This window comes from Pygoscelis adeliae, unplaced genomic scaffold (genome assembly GCF_000699105.1).
Source record: "Pygoscelis adeliae isolate BGI_AS28 unplaced genomic scaffold, ASM69910v1 Scaffold45, whole genome shotgun sequence".
Taxonomy (NCBI): domain Eukaryota; kingdom Metazoa; phylum Chordata; class Aves; order Sphenisciformes; family Spheniscidae; genus Pygoscelis; species Pygoscelis adeliae.
The window spans coordinates 4,411,161-4,433,477 of record NW_008825114.1 but is presented as its reverse complement, the minus strand read 5'-3'; the positions used below and the strand labels follow the sequence as shown (position 1 = coordinate 4,433,477).

The window sequence follows — 22,317 nt, the reverse complement described above, 5'->3', positions numbered from 1 at the left end:
TACATTTCAAATAGCTCTCTCAATCCTATTAAAGTATTGCAGTCCTGCTTTAAAATAGACAAGTATGAAACAACTTTGATAGATAGAGACTAAAATGGCTTATTGATTTTTTTTTTAAGACTGAGGAAAATTACCCAAAATGTGTCATTCTTTAACATTTAAAAATATACTACATAAAAAATGAACAACTGTAATAAATAAAAAGTTTAAAAAATAACTGTTTCGGTATGTAAAGAATGAGAAGCGCAGAAATGTGAACATATGAATGCACATTTTCATAAAAATGTAAAATTAATGTCAAAAAATACATACGCTGAACTACAATTCAAAGGTAGCAACAAAATTGCACTTTAATTGCATCCTTTTACATTAATGCAATTTTTTCCTTCTAAAAGATTATTGATACAAAGACTCTGAAAATCCATTTTCCATTGTTCTTTTGGGACTTGATGTGACATTCAGGCAGAAGGAATAGACTGAAGACTGAGAACTGGCTCTATTGTGCATTAAACTGTAGGATGTGTCAGGTTCAGCTTGCAATGCCAAAAAATCTGGGATACAACTCTGGTCAGGCTGAATTCCTAGCTTGAAGCCATGGTGATGTTTGAACTCCCTCTTGATTCCTGGAGTAAAATAAAGTAAGAATAAAAAAGAAAAATAATTTCATTATGCCTTTCACAAAGGTATGTATATGAAGTATTTGCAAGTGTTTGCTTCTCGTTTCAAACACTTATTTAAAATACATGGTACTTGAATATATATATTAATTGTTAATAAGCAGGAACAAAGGACATTAGCTAGAGTATTCGGCACTCGTAAGTGTTAGGAAACAATAGTCTACATTATTTGAAGTGCTACAAATACTTACAGAAAACTTTTACCCCTCTTCATTAACATTTCTTGGGTGTGTTTTTTTTAATCAAGTAAACAAACGCATTTGACAGTCTCCCTGTCACTGTTGTTAGGAAAAATATGCCATGCTAACCATGGAAGGTATTCATTTACTTTTAAACGTATTTTACCATCAATTGACATAAAACACTTAATATCTTCAAATATTAGCCTGTTAGAAGACGGCCAGAGAATATACAGTGAATGTACGTTGATGGGGAACATGATTCATATTACAATGAGGCTCGACATTCAGTCAAACAGTTGTAAAGGTTAGACCAGTTAAATTCAACATTAAATAACTTCCAGCACCAAAACATTGTGCATCCTACTTTGAAAGATTATGGATAATATCAGTATATCAGCATTAATAATTTTTTAAAATGTTAAATAAAGACACTCTGTATTCCCTTAAATATCCATAATAATAAACAGACTTAAGAAAACACAATGCCATATTGCTCTTCTGCCCTTTACCAAGATATTTTACCCAATGTATTATATAGCTGTGGAAGTAACAACCAATTATTTCATCAAGTCATAAAATATGTGAAAACTTCACATGCAAAGCGTAATTACAGAAAAGACAAAAGTTAAGATACTGACAGACTGTTACGGTATATGTGAGGTTTTAAAGACTCTCTTCGGCATTTCAGGAACAGTATACTTGCATATATAAACACACACACACAGAGGCAGAAATGCATGTATACAGAGGCACAGATTCCAATATACATACTCATAGATATCCAGAGAGAGGCAGAAGGGCATGTGTATATTCATATTTCAACAAATCCAGACTCACATCTATAAAGACACATTCATGAAAGAGTCCCCTTTCCTCTGTTACTATTGCTGGAGAAAAATCAATGGTTGCCTCTAACACCTACTTCAACAGTTCCCTTTGATATGGACTCTTTTGATTTCCTGATTCACCACAAGCCGTATTGCAGCTACTGTAAACTGCTAGGTTATATTAGACCTTCATTAAGAACCCATACAGTAGCAAATTTAGATGACTACTTCAAGTAGGTAGTTAAAATGAGGTAGTGCCTTGAGTTTTGCTGAACTATGGTGGTGATGAGGAAGAGATAACCAGCAGAACTGGCAAACACTATCTGTAACACTCTAGCTTTTCAGTCCTTCCGGGCTCAATGCTATGCCCAGTGGGAACTACTAAAAAGCCAAAGCACAAACGAGATTTACTGCATTTGTATCAGCACGTCTGAAACGAGATCTTGATGAAGGCATCCACTTGTTACACAGATTAACAGTTTGTTATTTGTACACTTTAATCAGCTAACCACATAGCCAAATTATCTCTAAAATAAGTCATTCATAAAAAAAATATGACAATATTGAAATATGCAAATAAGTTGTGATGTTCTAAAAACACTTCTGTGTGTAAAAAAACAAAATCAGTAAGATACAAGCTATAAACAGGTTTCACTCTGGATAACAAATATTGAAGACAAATTTAAACATACTGGTTTGTACTGCTTTCAACATCTCAATTAATCAGCATATCACAATGAGTAAAAATCACATGCTACAAGTACACTCTCATATTACTCTTTTTCTAGATGTAGTGAGGGTTTTTTTAAGAATTTGGCATCAAAATCTCAGTAAGGAGATAAGAAATCAGATTTCCTTTGAGAGTTGCAAAAAAAAAAGTATGAAACTTAATGATTGGCAGCAAGTCAATAGACTATGTTACAGTAAAAGCTTCACTGTTGGGGGAAAAAAGCTCAGTTTTAGTTATCCAGATCCTGTGCTGTACTTCTTACAAAGAACAGAATACTATTCATTGAATAGAAGGGAAATCAGATCTAATAGCAATGTGATTGATGTAAAAAAAAATCTTGGCTGTTACTCATAAGAACAGTTTTGATCCAATATCATTATATACACTCATGATGAACAAGAAAGTAGGATTCTATAGGTTAGAAGAAAAAATACTCAGAACTGTTACAACACTCATTGTTTGACTACATACCTGTACCCACGAATTTTAAAGGCAGTTATAATTTCCCCAGCAGACCTCTTTCAACATTATTGTATTTAGACACCTCTCTAAAACACGTATTAAATTGACAAACTCAAATGACTACGCCAGAGCTGTGATGATAATCCATCATATAAATATGCATTTAGGTAATTTTTAAAGGAGGAATTAGGTACCTTAAATAAGGTGTCTGTTCAGGTAAATCTTTAGCATAGCACTTTTATTTACCTGACAAGCTGTAAATGATTCCATCTAAACTGTTACACTTCATCAGGTAAATAGATATTTAGGACACAATATGTCTAGCAAAAATATACTTTCAAAATATTTATGTAATATAGTAATTGGTCATGTCCTTTGGTCATTTTTCAAAGTTTGATAGCCTAACTTTATAAAACATGTTTTCCCAAAGACCAAAATATGAAAGGTTAGTCTATATTATAGAATAATTGCTTTCTAAACTATAGTTAACTCAAGCAATTTTTTAGTATTAGACATGGAAAAAGATTTTTAAAACAATTCTTCTCTACAGTTTTTCGTCTGTGACTAACCTATGATCTCATTTAGGATCTAGTTTACAGGTTGTCTCATGATACATGAGCTGTTTTACCAAAGTTAAAACTGATTTATAGTGGGTTGCTTTATTATGTATGATATTGTGAGGAAATATTATAATACCATCATGTATTATATCCTTATATATGTTTTTATTGCAATGTCAGCCTACTCAAAAGCATCATGTTGTGATCAATGACACCCCATTTTGCTTTTATGTATCAATACTTGTGGAATAATAGGCACAGTTAGACATTTGGAATTAAAAGACTATGCACGTGTTATGACAGTGGTGCAAACAGGTAACTACATTAAGAAATTCACTGTTGGAAGTATATTGTTTATCTTCAATCGTAGGAGTAAAATCTATAACCAGAGCTGAAGCCACAAATCAGCCAGAATGGTTTCAAGCCTTCAAAGTCTACACAAGGATAATTTTACTGGACCACAATTTTCACTATAATACCACACTAAAACTTTTCAATTGCCCTCTACTGTTTGTATGTTACAACAATAACTCCTTCCAATTTTGGGATCTCCCACCACTACTTTTAGTCACTTTAAACTGCTTTCAAATATTCAATGTCAAAACACAGTAGCCGAAACTTCCCTTCCACTTTCTTATGACATGTAACATTCTATATTATAAAAAAATCAGAATACTAAAAAATGGTAAGGTTTTTGTGAGTTAAGGCTTCTGGGTTGTGAATAACAAGCTTGCATATAAGGCTTCGACTGAGGTAAGAAAGTAATTAAACTGCTTAGAATCAGAACAGAAAATGACCAAGTAAGGGAAAAAATAAAAGGGCAGAAAGAATAATACTGAAGTTACAACATAATACAAAGACTCAGTTATGGGGGTTCCCTGTGTGATGATGCAGATGCAGTAATAAGTTCAGTGTTATATCTCAAGGTAAATTAAAGACAATTGTTGAATTACAAGGCCAAAGTGTGATCTGGAAATCACCAGATTACAGGATACTTAGATGTGTGAGGATGCCTGACAGCAAAGAGAAGTGCAGACGGAGGAGCAAGCTGTAGTTTCTTCTGAATTCTTGCAATCCCTAAAATCTCTGGAAAGACTGTAGCACAATCCCTCAAGAGTAGTAAGAAATTTAAGATAAGCACAGATGTAGAGAGCGATGGGGGAGAAGTGGGAAACAGTGAATACATTTCTCCACAATTGCTTTCTGATACTGATTCCTCTCACCCCAACTCTAGAACATACATATACATAGTAATACCAGTAGGCAGCAAATCATATGGCCAATAATGTTCTTTTCAGCTTCTCCCACCTATGCTATCATTGTAGCTTGCACCATTTCACTGTAGCAACAGCAATTCCAGTGTTAAAGAAACAACCACTGTCTTCAATAACCATTTTGCAGCACTTATGTGGAAAACCTATTTCCCTATAGAGAAAGATGCACATTTTCAGATCATTCACAACCTCCTTCTCAGACTGCTATTTCCAAAACTGAGTTGCCTTTTGCCAGGCAATGCCAATGGACTTCCAGTATGCTGCTCATTCTTTTGCTGTTAGAAGTAGCTCCAAGAGCCATTTCTCACTCTCAGTGAAATAAATAAAACATCAGACTGATGAAAATGCTAGAAACTGGTACTTAAAATGGAAAGTATTACTAGCAGGTGTCAGTGCAATACAGTGCTAGTTAACAAACTTTTTCAAAGCAGGAATATATGCTGGCCAAAACTGGAAAGTTTGCTTCCCATGTCAATGATTTTGCAATTCTGTATGCTGAGGCAGTAGAACTAAATTGGTGCTCTGACACGAAGTAGGAAAATGGTAACATTCGGTATAAATTTTAATTGTCAGCACTCCTGCCTGGATTCTGCAAACAATTTGCTATCAGAGAATAATTCAATGGGCTGCCAACTCATTACATATTAAGTCAGAAAGGTAGACACACAACACACTTTGGGTGCTGCTAGCCAACAATACTAATGACTTTTTTCATTATCAGAGAATTCCCTCTTCCACTTTCAGGAGTTTTTAAACAAACATATGAGTCTGAAATATCTGGAAATATTTTTTTTCTGCTTTTCTAATGCTTTAGCATTTAATGCATTCAGTGAAACCACACTCTAGAGGCTCAATTAAAGGCAATTAAGAGAAAGACTTAATGATATTGTATTTGTTTTTCTAAAAGAAAATCCCGTTTTATTCAAACATACTTAAACCTGGTATGTTTGAAGAATGCAAAGGATTGGATGGATTATCACATCAGATGAACACCTTATCTTCAATGTTTTGTTGGCTTAAAGACAATTTGGTTTTGCATTGCTATTTTTGATGGCTTCTAAATATTTTGGCCAAAATCCACCACACAGCCTATATAGTAAGTTTCTCTTCCAGACGCTTCATTGGAATACACATGGAAGTCTCCCATTTTCAGGTCAAATTCTCTGCACTACACTAATAATACCAAAACATTAGGCAAACTATTTAGCACACTATTTTCATTGTGAAATGCTCAGTCTGTATTGATTTCAATCCAAGTTTCCAAATTCTTTAGTACTTTTTGCCCCTGCTGCCTACCACTGTCTTTCCACTTTCTCAAGAATGGAAGCAATTTTTATTTATTTATTTTTAATCTGAGTAGCTAACCCAAATGGCTATTTGCCTTATCTTGTGCTGCATGTTGCAAGCAACATTGAAAGGTACACTGTACTCTTACTAAACTGTTGTGACACCTCTCCATGTTTTGCATCAGTGTGTAAGATTGTCACTATCTTTAACTGACGCTCCCCTTGCTTCCAAGAAAGTCCTTCCTGCTATGTGAGGTTTCCCACAGCTTTCATCGCCTCAGATCAGTATTTCTCTGTCTCATGGTTCCCTCTCAGCTTTTGGCTTCTTTCTAGCAAGAAGAGGAGAAGGTGATTACAACCAGAGACTGAAACACTCACAACACCAAGCTGAGGCACAAGCGACTCATGAAGTAGTCCTCCCCACTTTTCTTCTGCCAGTGCTAGTGGGAAAAGAGTCCCTGTCCAACTAGTTAAAGTGTCAAACTTCCTATTCTCTTGAGAAATTTATTCAGTCATCAGCTGAATTCCTAGACAGTGTGACTGTCTGACGTAAGCCTTCAAAGTTTTGTCTGAGTTGCATGTATACTGCCACTCTAGCAGAAAAAGGAAAAAAGTGTATTTACATTCATTTTGCCAAACATTAGCATCTTCTGTCCAATCATTTGAATGCAGAAGTGTTAGGAGAAAACAGCTTAGAGAACAAGGGTTGACACATACAGTGTGAAATCTTAAGGTGCTTGAATGCAATGAGGGAGAAAGTGAGACAGAACCACATTTCATCTCCCTAACTGTGCTATAGTCCACACGAACTTTGTGACAGGTCTCTGTCTCTCAGCCACACTTCACTAGCTTCTGCTGACATTCAGCTGTCAGACAGCAACCCTTTACCATGCCCCTAACATGCTCTACAGCTTCACCCAATTAACTCGCTTTCACTTGACATTGCAGCAAAAAGCTTCATAATAGGTGGTCAAGGTGCACGGTGTCTGCTTGCCCTCTAACTGCTCACGCACAGCAAAATGCTTAGCTACCTTCCTTTTTGTCTGTTTGCTCCAAACTGGTGCAACTACAATTTAGGCATTCTGCTACTAAACAGGACAAGGAGAGCAGACCTTTGCCAGTGGTGCATTAACCTATCTTTTACCAAAGACTAATTTTAATGCAGAATCGTAGAGCTGACCATCATAAACATTTTGGCAAAAAAGAAATTACACTGATTCAGTAAAATACTTCAATTGCTTTACAATTAATAAAGATATACTGTATCAGCAATATGGATACAAGGGAGAAAGAGGGAAAAAGTAATTATTTCTAATAGTAACATTTAACAACATAAAGAAGAAAGGTCTAGGAACAAGAAAGTGTCTTTATGATTCAGCTTTCTTGCATTAAAAAATCTTTAGGCATTCAGAAGACTAATTGTTGCTATGCATTTCTGCCAAATATGCAATATTTTTGACGATTAATTTTCAGAAATATAAATCTATGTAGCTAACAAAACAAATGAACTATTAAAAAAATTGAAATAAACATTTTAGGATACTCCTGACAGCTTATATAAAAACAAGAACAAACATGGAACTCACTGTTACTTTACAGACAGATGCCTTGAGAATACTCCAGTTTGCTTGCTACTCCTCTCAAGTATATTTGTATTAAATACATGGAGTAGGTCAGAAAAGGCCCTTAAAATTCCAATACGCAACAAGTACTGATGATGTTCAAGCACTCTTTGCTGAAGAGGCACACTGTTAACCAAGCATGGAACAGTCTGGATGAACACTGGTGTCTGGATGGTGGAATTAGGAGAGTCGCTGTAGCGAACGCCTTCTGGTGGCCTTACGGGTTTCAACTACCATAACTGCAGCAAGGCAAGACTCAAAAGACTATCCACGAAGCCCTTTCGGATTCTGGTGGTTGCTAAACTACAGCAAGTTCAGATAGGTTATGTAACCTATTTGCTTTCCCAGCATATCTACAGGAACAAGTCCCTTGAAGTTCTCTCTAAAAACCATTGAAAAGGCATTTTTTCACACAAGAAATCTGATTTTCATAAAGAGAAGCAGACATCCAGTTTGTAGAAAGTGGAAGCTCAAGAAAAGCCATAAGCATGAAGGAAGGAAAACAAATAGGAAATATATTGGTTGAGGTGTAAAGCAGACACCTCTCTCGACAGGAATTCATGGCTAGGACATAGAACGAACTTATCTTTATGAAAGGTGGTGAAAAAAAGCAAGTTGTAAGGACTTGGAACTGGCACACCTCTGGCAGAGGTTGCCGATGCAAAAATGGGTCATTTTGCAGCAATGAAAAAAAAGTAGCAAACATCTCACTCGGATTTCAAGTAGGAAAATGATATTAGTCAGACTTAAAATGAAGTGCCAGGGACACACAAGGCCTCTTAGTGGAGAATATTATTGCAGATCTCTCCAAAAACCTTTAGGTGAGCAAAAAGTGATTTCGGTCCACTTGGTTGTGGGAATATATTCTGGTGTTGTTCATAATCCTGAAGTGAGAAGGGAAATGCTGATCTCATGAATTGACAGCCTTTAGCATCCCCTAACAAACAGCAGACTGATGTTAGCTCTTAGGACACAACAGAATTAGGATCATAAACTGGATACAGACATGGTTTGTGCAACCTATCTGCACCTATTTGAAAGACTGACTGATAGTAACCTGTTATCCGAAATAGACACACACTTGCATGCTGAGTTCATCTAAATAGCCTCTTAAAAAGATCCTAATGATAGAGCAAAAAATGACTGACTTATACCACATGCCTAGAAGTGAACTATTACTACTGTCAACCTCATTTTCTCAAAATGAATGCTTATTATTAAAATCATCAGTGTATTAGGAGGACAAAGGGTTCCACCCTTTCAGCACTGGCCAATGCATTGTACATTTTCTGGATTGTCCACTGCAGATGTGTAGCCTGCTACCTCCCAGCCAAAATCCTGATAAGGGCTCCATCCCCCTGCCCCATAAACTAGCTTCGAGAAAGATTCACTGGGAAGAGGTACATTTGGCTCCCTGTACGTTTGGGATAGTTTTCAAACTTTTCTTTGCTTATCCAAACCAAGCATTTTAATGTTCATTCATCTCCAGTAAAACTTAGTTGAAGTAACTTCAGGAGGGAATTACTCCTTCTCCTGCAAATTGCATGTAATATCTGAAGCAGTGTATATTCAATAGACTTCTAAAGGTTTTATAACAGTAATGGTCAGGGAAAACAGTTGGCTTTCTGGCACTATTGCTTATAAAATATCTGAATAGCCTAAAAAAAAATATTTTAGGCTCAATTTCAGTTGATGGCTAACATGTAGGTCTTTTGTAAATGCAAGATCCAAATTACACTAACTGGGCAAGGAATCAAGCTTATCAGTTATAAACAACTTGAGTGTGGGTGAGCTAGGTTTACTGTCTCTATTGGTTTTGGCCGAATTTATATATACAGTTATACTTCAGAGTGAAATTAAATTAAAAAAAAAAATTACTTCAACAGAACTTTTTATACTTATTAGATTCCTGAGCACAATCAGGCTCTAAGAACTGCTCTTAGCTGAGGTACTAGATCATCACTTTCTGTGAGGCTGAACATGCAGTTCGAGTCAGTCCACTAGGCAAATGGAACTAGTATTTCCTGCATACCAATCATATTTTATGTGAACCAACTTTAAAAAAATGCTAACGGAATTTCATCCTTTCCTATATATATATGCCAAAAGTGTGTTCTGAAAGCACAAAAGAGTTAAAACAAAAAGAAACAACCAAAAACCAGAACCCACCACCACAAACTTTCATCAGAAGAGTCATGAAGACATAGAAGGAGACTTGGAGAGAGGTTTCTTCAGCTTTTTGGTTTGTAAAACAAGAAAGCTGTAACACAACTTTAAAAAACCGTTTTACACAGGGATTTTGCAGTAATTTGGTGTGCCTTGTACATTCCAGAATGATACATTAAATTCCTTTATTCAGAGCTCCCGATTAGATTATGCTCTTCTAAAAAATCTCTTATTTAAAGTGTAGTACACTTCAGTAAGTTATTAAATTAAACTAGAATTTCCAAAAGCAATAGGATGTTTTCACATACACAAATTAAAAAGAAACCGGATGACTTTAAGTGTCAGGAAGCTTTGCAAAGTCCTGGTTAAGTTACAATACATGCTCAAGCTCCCAAAAGAGTGCAATACATTTACTAAACCCTGTGAAAGAAAACTTGATGTCACTCAGAGTCTGAAAGACTAACAGGTCCCTGACCATAAGCGTGTAACCACCATAGGAGCTGATCCTTTTGTGATCAAATGAGACCCTTGGTACTCAACAAAAGCTGAAAAATTAGTGAATTATTTCATTATTGTGGCTCTGGCCTCCAAGGGCTTTCTTTGTCAAATTACCTGCAACACCTAGACAGGACAAAAGGCTTTCAAAATATTGGTGAACATACAAATTTAAGAGAGGCAAGTATTGCAATGTCAGGTTTATGGTGACATTTACTGAGTGAACTATGGGTTTAGGGGCCAATTTCAGTTGAGGGCCAGATCCAAAAGTGTGGTATCTTAAAGCAATGTGGCTTTAAAGGTTACATGGGTCCCCCTCTAAAAAGCTGTAGGAATTGAAGCAGTTACACCATCTGAAAAGGATGAAATGGAATCATTGCATCATCATAATGTCATTTTGTTTTCCTAATATCATCACACATAGCAAAGAAACTCTGCTGGTGATTAACCACACTATTCTTGCCTATATTGTTAGTAAATTTTATTATTTACTGTGCATTTTAAAGTGTCCTGGTTTCAGCCGGGATAGAGTTAATTTTCTTCCTAGTAGCTGGTACAGTGCTGTGTTTTGGATTTAGGATGGGAACAAAGTTGATAACGCACCGATGTTTTAGTTGTTGCTAGGTAATGCTTACACTAGCCAAGGACTTTTTAGTTTTCCATGCTCTACCGACTGAGAAGGCTGGAGGTGCACAAGATGTGATGTCATGCTCAGTACATAAACTGGGGGAAGCTGGCGGGGGGGGGCACTGCTGGGGACTGGCTGGGCATCGGTCGGCAGGTGGTGAGCAATTGCACTGTGCATCACTTGCTTTGTATATTCTTTTATCATTGTTATTTTCCCTTTCTTTTCTGTCCTATTAACCTGTCTTTACCTCAACCCACAAATTTTACTTTTTTTTTTCCCAATTCCCTCCCCCGTCCCACTGGGGTTGGGGGGGAGTGAGCGAACAGCTGCGTGGTGTTTAGCTGCTTGCCGGGTTAAACCACAACATAAAGGTACCCTACCTTCCATTAAAAAAAAAAAAGTCAGTCGATTGCTTAACAAAAAGAGGGTCCTTCCTTTCCAAAAGGTAGCATTTCTGAAACAAGTCAACAAAACAAACAAATTCTTGTAAAATGGGGAAGGAAAGACTGAACTTAAAAAGCAAATTTGTTTCTAAATGTTTCTTCAACTGAACCATTATGCAAACCGAAGAAAACAAAAGTTATTTGAAAAATCAAGATTATTATCATGATAACATCCTTTTAGCTGACAATGAAGCTCTTTACCCTACTGTGTACTCATTTCACATTTTTAAAACTTGTTCAAGTACTGTTCACATTGTTCAATTTGTTCAAGGCCAAACTGCTTCAGGAAGCCCAGTCTCTAGAGAAAATAGGTCCTTACTATGAGCAACTGGAAAAACTGTGCCTTCGCTACCTAGGTTTCACAGGTTTCCATGAAAAGTTTTTATAAGTAATTTAAAAACAACAACAATAAATAAATAAACGTATGTTGGATAAATATTAAGCAGTGTGACTTAAATATGTAAAACCCAATAAAAATAAACATTAAAATGTAACTTGCTGACTGTATGCCCTTAAATCATGTCAACGTTTCAGGAATAAAATTATGAGTTAAGAACAGTGTTATGCTTCATGCCCTAACTCTGAATTTCCTGTCTTTTTATCTCTGCAAGTCATACTCTCTAATTTATTTTAAAGGGATTTTTTTTTCATTTCTCACATTAATTTTTATGCCTAAAGTACAAAATGCAAGCAATCAGGCAATAGAAGTAGGTAAACACATGTATTTCTACAAAAACACGTTACTCTACTGCAAAAATGTCACAGAAAGGAATGCAAGGGATTGTTCTTTTTTTCCCAGTTGAAAAGGATGCAAACACGCACAATTATAGGAGAAAGCAGGGGAAAAGAGCATGAGCAAACCAACAGAAAAACATTCTGATTTTATAAATTCCAGAAAGGCTCAAAGTAAAGGAGACTGCTGTTGTTTACAGCTACCCTTCCTTATCGCTCTCATTACCTCCCTTTGGCCTGCTGATCCACTCCTCCTCCGCTTGGACTAGTGAGGTGAGGTCTGACAGCTGAGAAATCTGCTGTGGGACCAAGGGTGGAGATGATACCCAGCCTTGTGCTCCCATGACCTTCCTTCCAGTCAGTGCACCAGAAGAGAAGACCAGGAGAAGATACAGCATCAGTTGTCTCCTGCGGAGGAAAGTTTGCCCGCTAGCTGGCACTGAATTCTGTGGTGGTGGGATGTCGGTTGTCTCCCTGCCATCCAGAGGGAAACATAAAGCTCTAAACATGAGATTGAGCTTTACAAACACTTAAAGTACATCTTTTGAGGGGAATACTTACTTCCCCACTATTTTAAATGTAGTTTTATGCATAAATAGATTCTCCAGGCCCAATCCAGTTAAATGCCAGCACAAATGTCTTTTTTCTTTTTTTTTTTAAATGTGTGCATGTAGCGTTATCCATGCTACATTGTAAGTGGGGGCATGCTGCACACATATGCATTTCTGAGGCTGGCTGAGAAAGAGGTAGACTCCTGGAAACACTGCCCTGGGTCTTACTCTCTTGGTTTTGTTCCCTGCGAACTAGGGAGTGAGCTAGTGGTACAAAGTAAACAAGAAACACCACAAAAGACAACAAAAATCCTTCCATCTAGGATCCTGATCAATTGAATTGCAACTCACAGGTAGCATCTACACATCTTGCACTATCTATCAAAGCTAATGCCTGAAGATCAGCACTGAATTTTTTCCTTATGAACAGTGCTTTACCTACTTAGCTTGAAACATAAAACCAAACAGGTGTCAGAACAAGAAAATAATTATTCACAACAGTATACCTTATAGGATCTAAATTTAAAATGTCAAGAAAATATCAGGAAGATGACAAGCTGGACTGCATGGATTCATTCGCCATTTAAGTATCTGAGCTCGACTCATTCAGGCACAGCTATGCTTTAATCCCCTCCAAAAATTTCTCAGCGAATTCACGGTCTCAGAACAAACAGACGTTCCCTTTATGTTTAACCCACTGTTTAGCAGGGAATAATAGAAGCTTCCCAGCTCCCTTTCTTGAGATAACTTCTTCAAAAAGGAGGAGGAAGCACCTTCTGGCCTGAGTAAAAGTCATGGAGTCTGGAAAGAAGTGAATCTGTCTGCCTTTGTAGAGAATATTCCTTTTCTTCTATAAAGCCAGTAAAATTGTATCCTCAGCTCTGTTCTTTTGTAAAAACTTTTTCCCAGGGTTAAAAGTCCTGGTCTATAATATCCAGTTCTCAAAATAACAGCCTGTCTAGCACTCCCAATACTTTTATTTCTACTGCAGCATTAGTGGTATATGTAATAATATACAAAAGTTTCTTTTAATTTGATGTGCTGAAAATGTCACTTTGAGAGGTGTGGGAAGAAGGCAAAAGAAACGGGTGCATAGAAAACAGGAAGCAAACACATGCGGCTGGTGAATAAAACTCATGGCATATTACCAATGAAACACATTTTGAAAGAGTACTGCAAAGACATCTAATAAGGAAAATGGCATCACATGGCTGTCTCCTGACTCACAGTTGCCCTCCACAGCAACTGGGGCCTTTCTGAAACCCCACATACCATTTTGCAAGGAAAATAAAAGACTAGCTCATTCCAGTATTTCTCCTTCAAAAACTGAACAAAATGAAGCGTAAGCATTCACTTCCTTTTTCTCTGTTAATCTGCTGCAGGCAGAGAATGAATGCATGATGATTTTTTTACAGGGCAAACTTGAACCTATACTTTAGACTTCTTTCCTTATCCAAATCATTAGTTTCTCTAAATCAATTTCCAATTAGTTGCTCCAGGAGGTACAACTGTTGCACTGGCCTGAGCATTTAGGATGAGAGATGAATACAGCTTCAGGTTCCAAGTGTCTTGTTTCCAGTCCTGGGAACTGAGGACCCTTGTTTGTGAGCTGGTAGTTCCAGTACCTCACTAGAAACACATTTCTAATGCCATAGAAATGCAAACCATGAAGGAAAAAAAGGAAAGGAGATTAGCTTCCTGAAAACATGACCCTCCTTTTTTGCGACTCAGCCAATGACTTGAAAGATTTGTTTTGCACTTAACATTGGAACAAACCTGCGGTCATTTAGGAACTTCATGGTTTCCATTAAACCGCACAGCATGGACATTTGGAATTTCATGGCAACTGTGAAGTGAGCGTGTAGATCTTGCTTTTCCAAAGCACCGTCCTCTGCCGAGAGCTAACACCCACACACATTCACTCACATTCCTTAGCCAATTCATGTCATTAAGGAAATTTTAAGAACAGACAAAACAAAGCAACCCCCCCCCCCAAAAAAAAAACAAACCACCAACCTCACTTAAACCTCTTTCTTAGGCTCTCGAAAGCAAAATACTACAAGTGGAAATGTAATGTTTAAATGCAGCGAACACACTGTGTTCATCTATAGTGTTTACAGCATTAACTCTGCAACTACGCTGAAAAGCTGAAGTATTGGAAACCACCTAATTACCCAAACATTTACCTCTCTGCAGGTGTAAATACATGGGCCTAATAAGCCTTCCCACTGTGAAAGCAGTTACTTAAATTATATTAAAATATTAAAAACTATTTAATGAGCTTTTTTCCCCTAAAGTAAATTGAGTGTGTGCCTTAACCTGCTTCAGGCAAAGGAAGTTTCAAACATATTGGTTTTGAAACTAGCCATTATTTCCCATGTCGCAAAAATGGCAATTTTATTTCCCAACAGCAAATGAAACTGTCAGGAAAATTTAGATGCAATAAAATTGGGTGGTTAAACCAACATGCTGGATTTGGAATAAAACTGAATTAAAGGAATTAAAATTAAGCATTATGTCAATCAAACTTTATAAAAACTCTTTTAAATGGGGGAGGGGTGGTGTTGATTTTTTGGGGTATTTTGCAAAAGTTAGGTTTTGGACCTGGTGAAGTCCACCCGTAACTAGCCATTTTATGTCCATCAACAGTGTCACATTTGAAATTTGCGCAATGAAAAACATTTTGCATAAAACGTGTTGCTTCTGGCAACATTTCTGCCTAAATAAAAAGTTGTCAGGCAGTGTGTGACTTTAGTGGTACAGAGTTTTAAAATGGTGGCTTCAGTCCAAGGCTTGCTAATAACGGCTGACATGCACTGGAATCTTGAGGCCTAAATCAACATTGTTTTCACAGCTGTAATTAAGCCACCTAATCAGAAGCACATTTTGACGGGACAGTTTCTGGAAGCCAGACATTACAATTTCTTATGCCTGGAGCGCAGTGGCTCATGAGAGGTCCTCATTTAATTTCAGGTTTAAAAAAAAAAAAAAAGGCTGTAAAATGAAAAGACTATAAAAAAAGCAGTGTACGGCTGTTGAAATGAAGCAGGCCTATGTGTTCATGCCTTGACCAACCCTACATCCCACCCTCCTTCGGCTCTCTGCCGAGTCCCCAGCTCTCAAGTGGCAGCTGCACACAGTGAGATTAAGGGCTTCTGCCAAAGTCAACAGATGAGCTGGTCTGAACTGGCTCTCTGTGTGTTCTGATTGTAAATTGTGCTGGTGATGATTAGAGAACTCTAACACAGGATGTCGACTCTTAAAACTGTCCAGAGAAAATAATTTTTATTTTTTTTTTAAGTTCAGGAAATTTTTTTAAACTTCTTTTGTGGCTTGGTACACAGTGTTGTGTCTATAACTTTCAGATGATTCAAACATGAATTCACACAAATTAAGTAACTATATTATTAAAAAAATACACCATTACTGGCTCACAGCAAGATCCTTCATTTGGGATGTTTACGTAGCAGTGCTGCTGCTGAATGCAATTCTCTAACTAGTATACTCCAGCAGTCTTGTGCTTCTACCACCTGCCAGTGGAAGATACCCCTAAAATTCAGACTATCAACTATTTTTGCTGTATGACTATCACTTCAGTATGTTGTCATACCTGACACGGCTAAACTGTCTTGCTCTTTTTCTAGAGCACAGCTACATTAGTAACTTTAACATAAACTTTCAACCCCAGAGGCCATTGTAAAACTATCAATATGAAGGCACCAGTCACTGGGGTCTGATTACATTTAGTTCTGCATTTTAATTACATATGGATTCTATTAACTGAACCTTTTGCCTTATAGGCAACATTTTAATCAAATTACTATAATTTTCAAATATGTTACAATAGTCTGACAAGTTAAAAGTTCACATACCTAGAATATTAAGTATCAAAAAATTTTTGCATAGAAAAGGAAGTATTCTTTACAAAATAGCAAATGTGTTGTTGGATTACTGTAACTGTTTTTTAACACCTTGCCCTAAGTTACCTAATGTGATTTATAGTATCAGTTTCTTTTTTTTTTTTTTATTGGTACTACATAATAAGCAAATAGTTTAAACTACATGATTTATACTGTTTGGTTACAACTATTACTTGTGTAAGCAATACCACATAACAAGGTGAGCATTTGCACTAGGATACCTGCATTCCTCAGCTATGCAGCGAGGTTGGCAAGTGATGCCCAATTGCTTAAAATCAGGTAAGAAGTGTAAATATTTCAGTAAAAAAATAGTTTCTGGAAGATATTACTGCTTTGTGGATTCAGCCTGATAGAGACTTCAAGCTTAGTAAATACTATGAATACAGTTTTCTATTTTTGCCTATACTGATATTTCCACTCTTTCATGTCTATTATCATCTCAATAGTTGGGAAATTCTCCTTGTGGGCCTGTCAGATTTTTCTTTACTTACTATCACTTTAAGAACATTCATATGTTTCACAGTAAATAAACCACGCACTGGTAATTGACAGCACTGAGCAAAAGTTACAATTAATTGAAGTCCATATCTTACTGAATTCTGTCCTAGACTATTTCTAAGAAAACACTGCAAGACAGAGGGTTACAATAAAAATAACAAGTCTGAGTATTTTTTGCAAGGCAAATTAAGAACTAGTATCTCCAAATCTTCCACAAAGCCAGTTCAATTCCAAATCTTTCAAAAAATCTTTTCAGTTCAATTGTGCATCAGGCTAGCATGAAGTAGTGGAAAAGCCAAGCAGAGTTTTCATCCAGGACCTATCTGCTTCTTGCAACATCTGGGAAGAATTCCCCCAGCTATGTCAGTCATTGCATGTCCTAACACAAGAGATACGGCTCTGGTCCATGAAAGAAGCTCTCTGACATTTAACACGACACCGATGAAGTGAGTGCCTTTCTCCTATGCAGCAAGTGAAAAGGCAAATAGGTTTTTTTCTTTTTCTCCAGTTCTGTCCTCATAATTCTAAATGTAAGACATTGCATCCCTGTTAGATGCACGTTCAGCCTTGAAACACAGATTGAACTGGTGACAGGGGAACAAAGGGTATGGGGGAAAGACATGTAAAACCACTGCCCTGACCAGCCTGGCTAAGTAGGAAGAAACTGTCAGTGGTGTAGTTAACTGCTAAGTTTCAGTTTTAAATATTTCTTTTCTCTCTCCCTGCCATGAATGGGGTTCAAGTAGATCATGAGAACTGAGAGATGACTGCTCTGAGTAGGAAGAAAAGTTTACATTTTGGTTAATGCAGTTCTTCAACACAAAAATATGAGAGCATATGTCAATTACTAGCATCTCAACAATAAATATGGATTTTTCACATGTAAGATCATTCTACTTGCTTTTCTCAGCTTACCAAAACCTACAATTCCTTTATTTTCAATACTTTAAGTGGTATCACTAGACATTTTCTGACAAAGGACAGACACAGCTACAATTGTGGGGAAAAAAAAAAGTAAGGATGATGCAAAGCCACGTAAAGCAACAAGTGATTTCATTTTCAACCCCAGTTAGGAGAAGCATCCAAAGACAACAGTTGTTTTTGTGGTTACTTAGAGAACTCTGCTCTTCTTACAGACCTTCACTTCACCCCTCTCACCCATCTGAAACTCACCTTCTCCCCCTTTCAGATAAAGTTATCCTTTTGGCTCCCCAAATTTAAATTTCTCCAGTGCACACAAAGCTTTTCCCTCTTCATCGTCTTTATAAATTACTGTATTTTCCACTTAATTTTCTACTCTTCTTTGATTCTGAAGTGAAAGCAGAAAAAGGAAGGAATATCACCAGATCAGCTGCACATTCAGGATCAGAGAAACACCTGACCACTTGTAGCATAATAGTGGCTTCTTTTGTTTGCCAAAACTGATACCAGAATATTTTAAATTCTTAAAATTCTGACAGCAATACTGACATCAGGCACAAAATCTCAGGGCTGAAAGCTACAAAAACACTTTCTGGAGATATTTTGTAATGAATTGAATTCTGTCAGCTCCCTATATGTGTCAGGTCACACTGGAAAATACAGTGTCACTGCATCCACTCCCCACAACACTGCTTGCAGCAACGAACTCTTTGGCAGTATAGACACCATGGATTCATGTGCTTGCCATGTGACTAATATGATGCCACATGTTGCCCCACAGCACCCACAAAGTAATTGCTTATGACTATACTACTGCACAGTACAGCACTTAAAAGCTTTCAGTTCAAAGCCTACTTATTACTGCAACTCTGAATGAAAGCACAAGTATAGTAATGAACTAATGTATTTGAAGAAGTAAAATGGATCAAAGCAGCAGAATCCAGTACTGTTAAAGTAACTGGCAAGTGTTCATTTAATAGGAAACCTTGAAGCACAGTCCGGTTCGTGATGTTTATATTACTAGATGTTGCTGAACAAGAAGTACGCAGGAAAAAGGAAATACAAGAACATTTTGGCTGATATCTTCTCTGCTTACATACAGATCATGTGTACAGTTAGTTACTACCAGTGAAGTACTTCCACTAAACCCACCTTCTAAGCACATTAAGCTTTCCTAAGGAAAATCATAAGGTGGCATAAAGGCAGAGACATGTAAAAGGAAACAATACCATTTCTTAAATTTCATGGAGAAAATGGCAGTGCCAGTCCAGTACTGAGTTCAGTACTCAGTGAAATAATTGTCCGTCTTATTTCATGCTAGAGGTTGCTGGCTTCTCTGTTCCTCTTCTGGCAACCTACACCCTTATAGTCAAGACTACCTATGGCTATATCAATGACATCTTCTTAGCTGAACTCTTATTATTGTTAGCTCTACCAGTTATAGATATGACCCTTAATGTGGTGATGCAGCAGGTTATGGAGGACAGAATTGTGACTGTAGTACTTGCAGTTCAGAGAAAGTAAATTTAAAAAAAAAAGGAAATGCACAGAAGTGAAACGGTTATGGTTGCAAAGAAAGACTATTACAAAATGTTAATGGTTTGATAACAGAAATAAAAGAAAAAGACATTTTAGAAATGTAAGGGAAATTTCAGAAGCATTTGATAAAGGAAAAAAAAACAGGAGAAATTAAAAAAAAACAACAGAAAAGAGATACCGGAATAGGGAACAATAGGAAAAATAAGAAGGTTTAGGTAGAAAACCAATAAGCTGTATTTCAGCCATACTGAATTTTAAAGAGTTGCAAGAATGGAAAATGCACGGGGCCTTTCTCTGCACAGATGAAGAATCATCAGAGACGAGTACGACAGGCAGATAGGTGGACACTGATGAAGAGTACACAGACATTCTGCTGTTGACTCCCCTTCACCCCACATAATAATTCTCTTCTCTGTAAGTGGTGTTTCCAGCATTCATCTCACCTCTGTCCATCATAATCATATCCCTTCCTGTTCCTCTCTGTTGGCATTAGCATGAGCACACATAGCAATCTCAGAATGTAAACATTATTGACTAGAAGGATAGTGGTTGGACTAGAAGCAGACTGGAGGATGGAGACGTCAATTCAGAGTCTTAGATAAAAGATGAGGAGTCAGAATCACTGATGTTGCCTTATGGCATCAGTTTTGTTTTCACAATTATCAGCAAAATCCAAAGCAACAGAAGAGGAAAAAAGTGATGTGAATAGAAAGAAAGGTGACATAGTTCGCAAATTTCAGTACAAAAAGGTCAATTAGGAAAGCAGTACCTTCTGAACATGGAAAAGATCAATACTGATGCGTGGCCCAAACTTGGATGCAATGGACAATTGGAGGTGTAAGAACCTTACACAACTAGCATACAAGACATCAAGAGACAGCCACAACATAGTGAGATAAAACCCAATCTTAGAAGGTAAGAGTCCCCACATGGTATACACCTGAAAGACTTTTCAAAAATGTGTTTCAGCACTGAGCAATAGGTTACTGCTCTAGGAACACAAGCATACGTCATATGAAGACCTGCAATTAATACAGTCCAGGTGCTGTGTTTGTCTCCCACGTGAAAAGTTTTGTCTGCAATGATACTAGAACTGGCTATGTGATTAAACACAGTCAATTGAAACCAACAAACTGTGTGTACAATTCTGAAACCAAATAGATGCTCAAGAAAAGTCATTACTCCCTTTCATTTAAAATAATCAGGCAAAAAAATCTGTTCTACTTTTTTAATACAGAAAGAAATTTAGTGCAAAACTTCTTCCTCAAAATCAGAACAGAACAGTATCAGCTGAAACTTTAAAATGTAAGTCACTCTGGAAAGCTGTGATGCCTGAAATTACTAAAAGTCATGCTTGATGCAACTTTTGCAAATATTAGGGACAAGCTTTACAGAAAACCCAAATGCTACAAAATATACCATAATCACTTATACTTTTTTCATGGAAACTTCAGAAGCTATCATGCTGAATTTTTTGCCTTTACATTAAAATTTTAAACCACTTCCTATTAATGCTTATGCTTAGGTTTAAATTAAGCTTCATCTAAAGGAAGAACTATTCTTCTCCCCAGAGGGTTGTACAGAGGGGCCAACAGATCATACTACAATGCAAAAAGTATCATCTTTACATTGATGCTGTAGGCAGACACAAATTACTTAGAAAGCACTGCATTCAACCACAGGCATCAGAGAGCTGGGGGGGCAAGTTGCTTGTTTTCATTGTAACATATCAAGTCACTGCATACAGGACTAGCATAATCTTTGCTAAAAGCTCTCTCAATCCAAATGAAAGCAAACCTCACTGCAGCAAGTTTGGCAGACTTCCCAACCCTTAGTACACAAGTGGTCATCTTGATTTAAACAACAAAACAATCATAACAGTCAAAGGAGCAACACAATTACACTGGGCACAGGCTCAGCAGGACACATGTAAACCTAGTAGAAAACATAAAGAAAGCCTGGTTGGAGGAGAAAAGAAGCAATATCAGTGAAGCAATTTCGTTTAGTTTCTTAGAAAGGTTGTGCAGTCACAAATAAAACAAAGTTTTCGTTCAACAACTATCATCTCAAGATCTTAAAACTGAAATTCAGCACTGATTAATATATTTTCTATTTGCGCTAATTTCCCATTGTGCTGATGCAATTTAGAAGCAGGATAAGAAATTAATGTAATTCTGTTGGAAACAGCCAAAGTCAGAGCCACAGCCTCTGAATATACATTTGCCAATGTGTTTATGTCATTTGCATTAGTGACAGCTCTCTTCTTACAGATCTTCCGTTTCAGCAAGAAAGACAAACAATCCTCATCTTCTTTATGGTCCTTTGCTTCAGAAGAATAAAAGAAGAGAAAGGAGGAAGGAGAGGAGAACAAAAAAAAACCCCCAAACTCCAAAGCTTTGTCCTTTATCCAATACAGAAAAGTAAAGAAAGATGGAGAAGAAATACATCAAGTGTATACAAGTTGCACAGCTTACACAGTCTCATTCTAGACATACTTGGCTACATATTTATGACAGTTTATGTGTCTGGCCTCCTGCCTGTGTGACACAAATACATCTGCATTCAGTAATCCCCCTAGAGAGAGATTTCAGATCTGAAGAATCACCTTATTAGCCTTAAACAAGTCCAAGTGTCTTTGTGCACAACAACATTTTAGAGAAGAAATGATTTCTGAAACTGGATTTTAACTTCCTAACTTTAGTGAGAAGTAGTATTCATAACCACAATTGTCTAAAAAAACCCCACATCTCCTAATAAACATTTGTTTACATACATAAACACATAAATGTGTCCAGACACACTTT

The 22,317-nt window shown here is 36.9% G+C and overlaps 1 protein-coding gene across 1 annotated transcript in view; it reads right to left on the bottom strand.

Annotated features, from left to right (window-relative positions):
* Positions 1 to 333: 333 nt before the first annotated feature.
* The window catches only part of CCDC171 (coiled-coil domain containing 171), a 160,700-nt gene continuing 138,716 nt past the window's right edge, over positions 334 to 22,317 (bottom strand). The window contains exon 26 of the mRNA XM_009328066.1: positions 334 to 623. Coding sequence (XP_009326341.1) covers positions 582 to 623 — 42 coding nt within the window. The 3' untranslated portion in view covers positions 334 to 581. The remainder of the gene's footprint in view (positions 624 to 22,317) is intronic.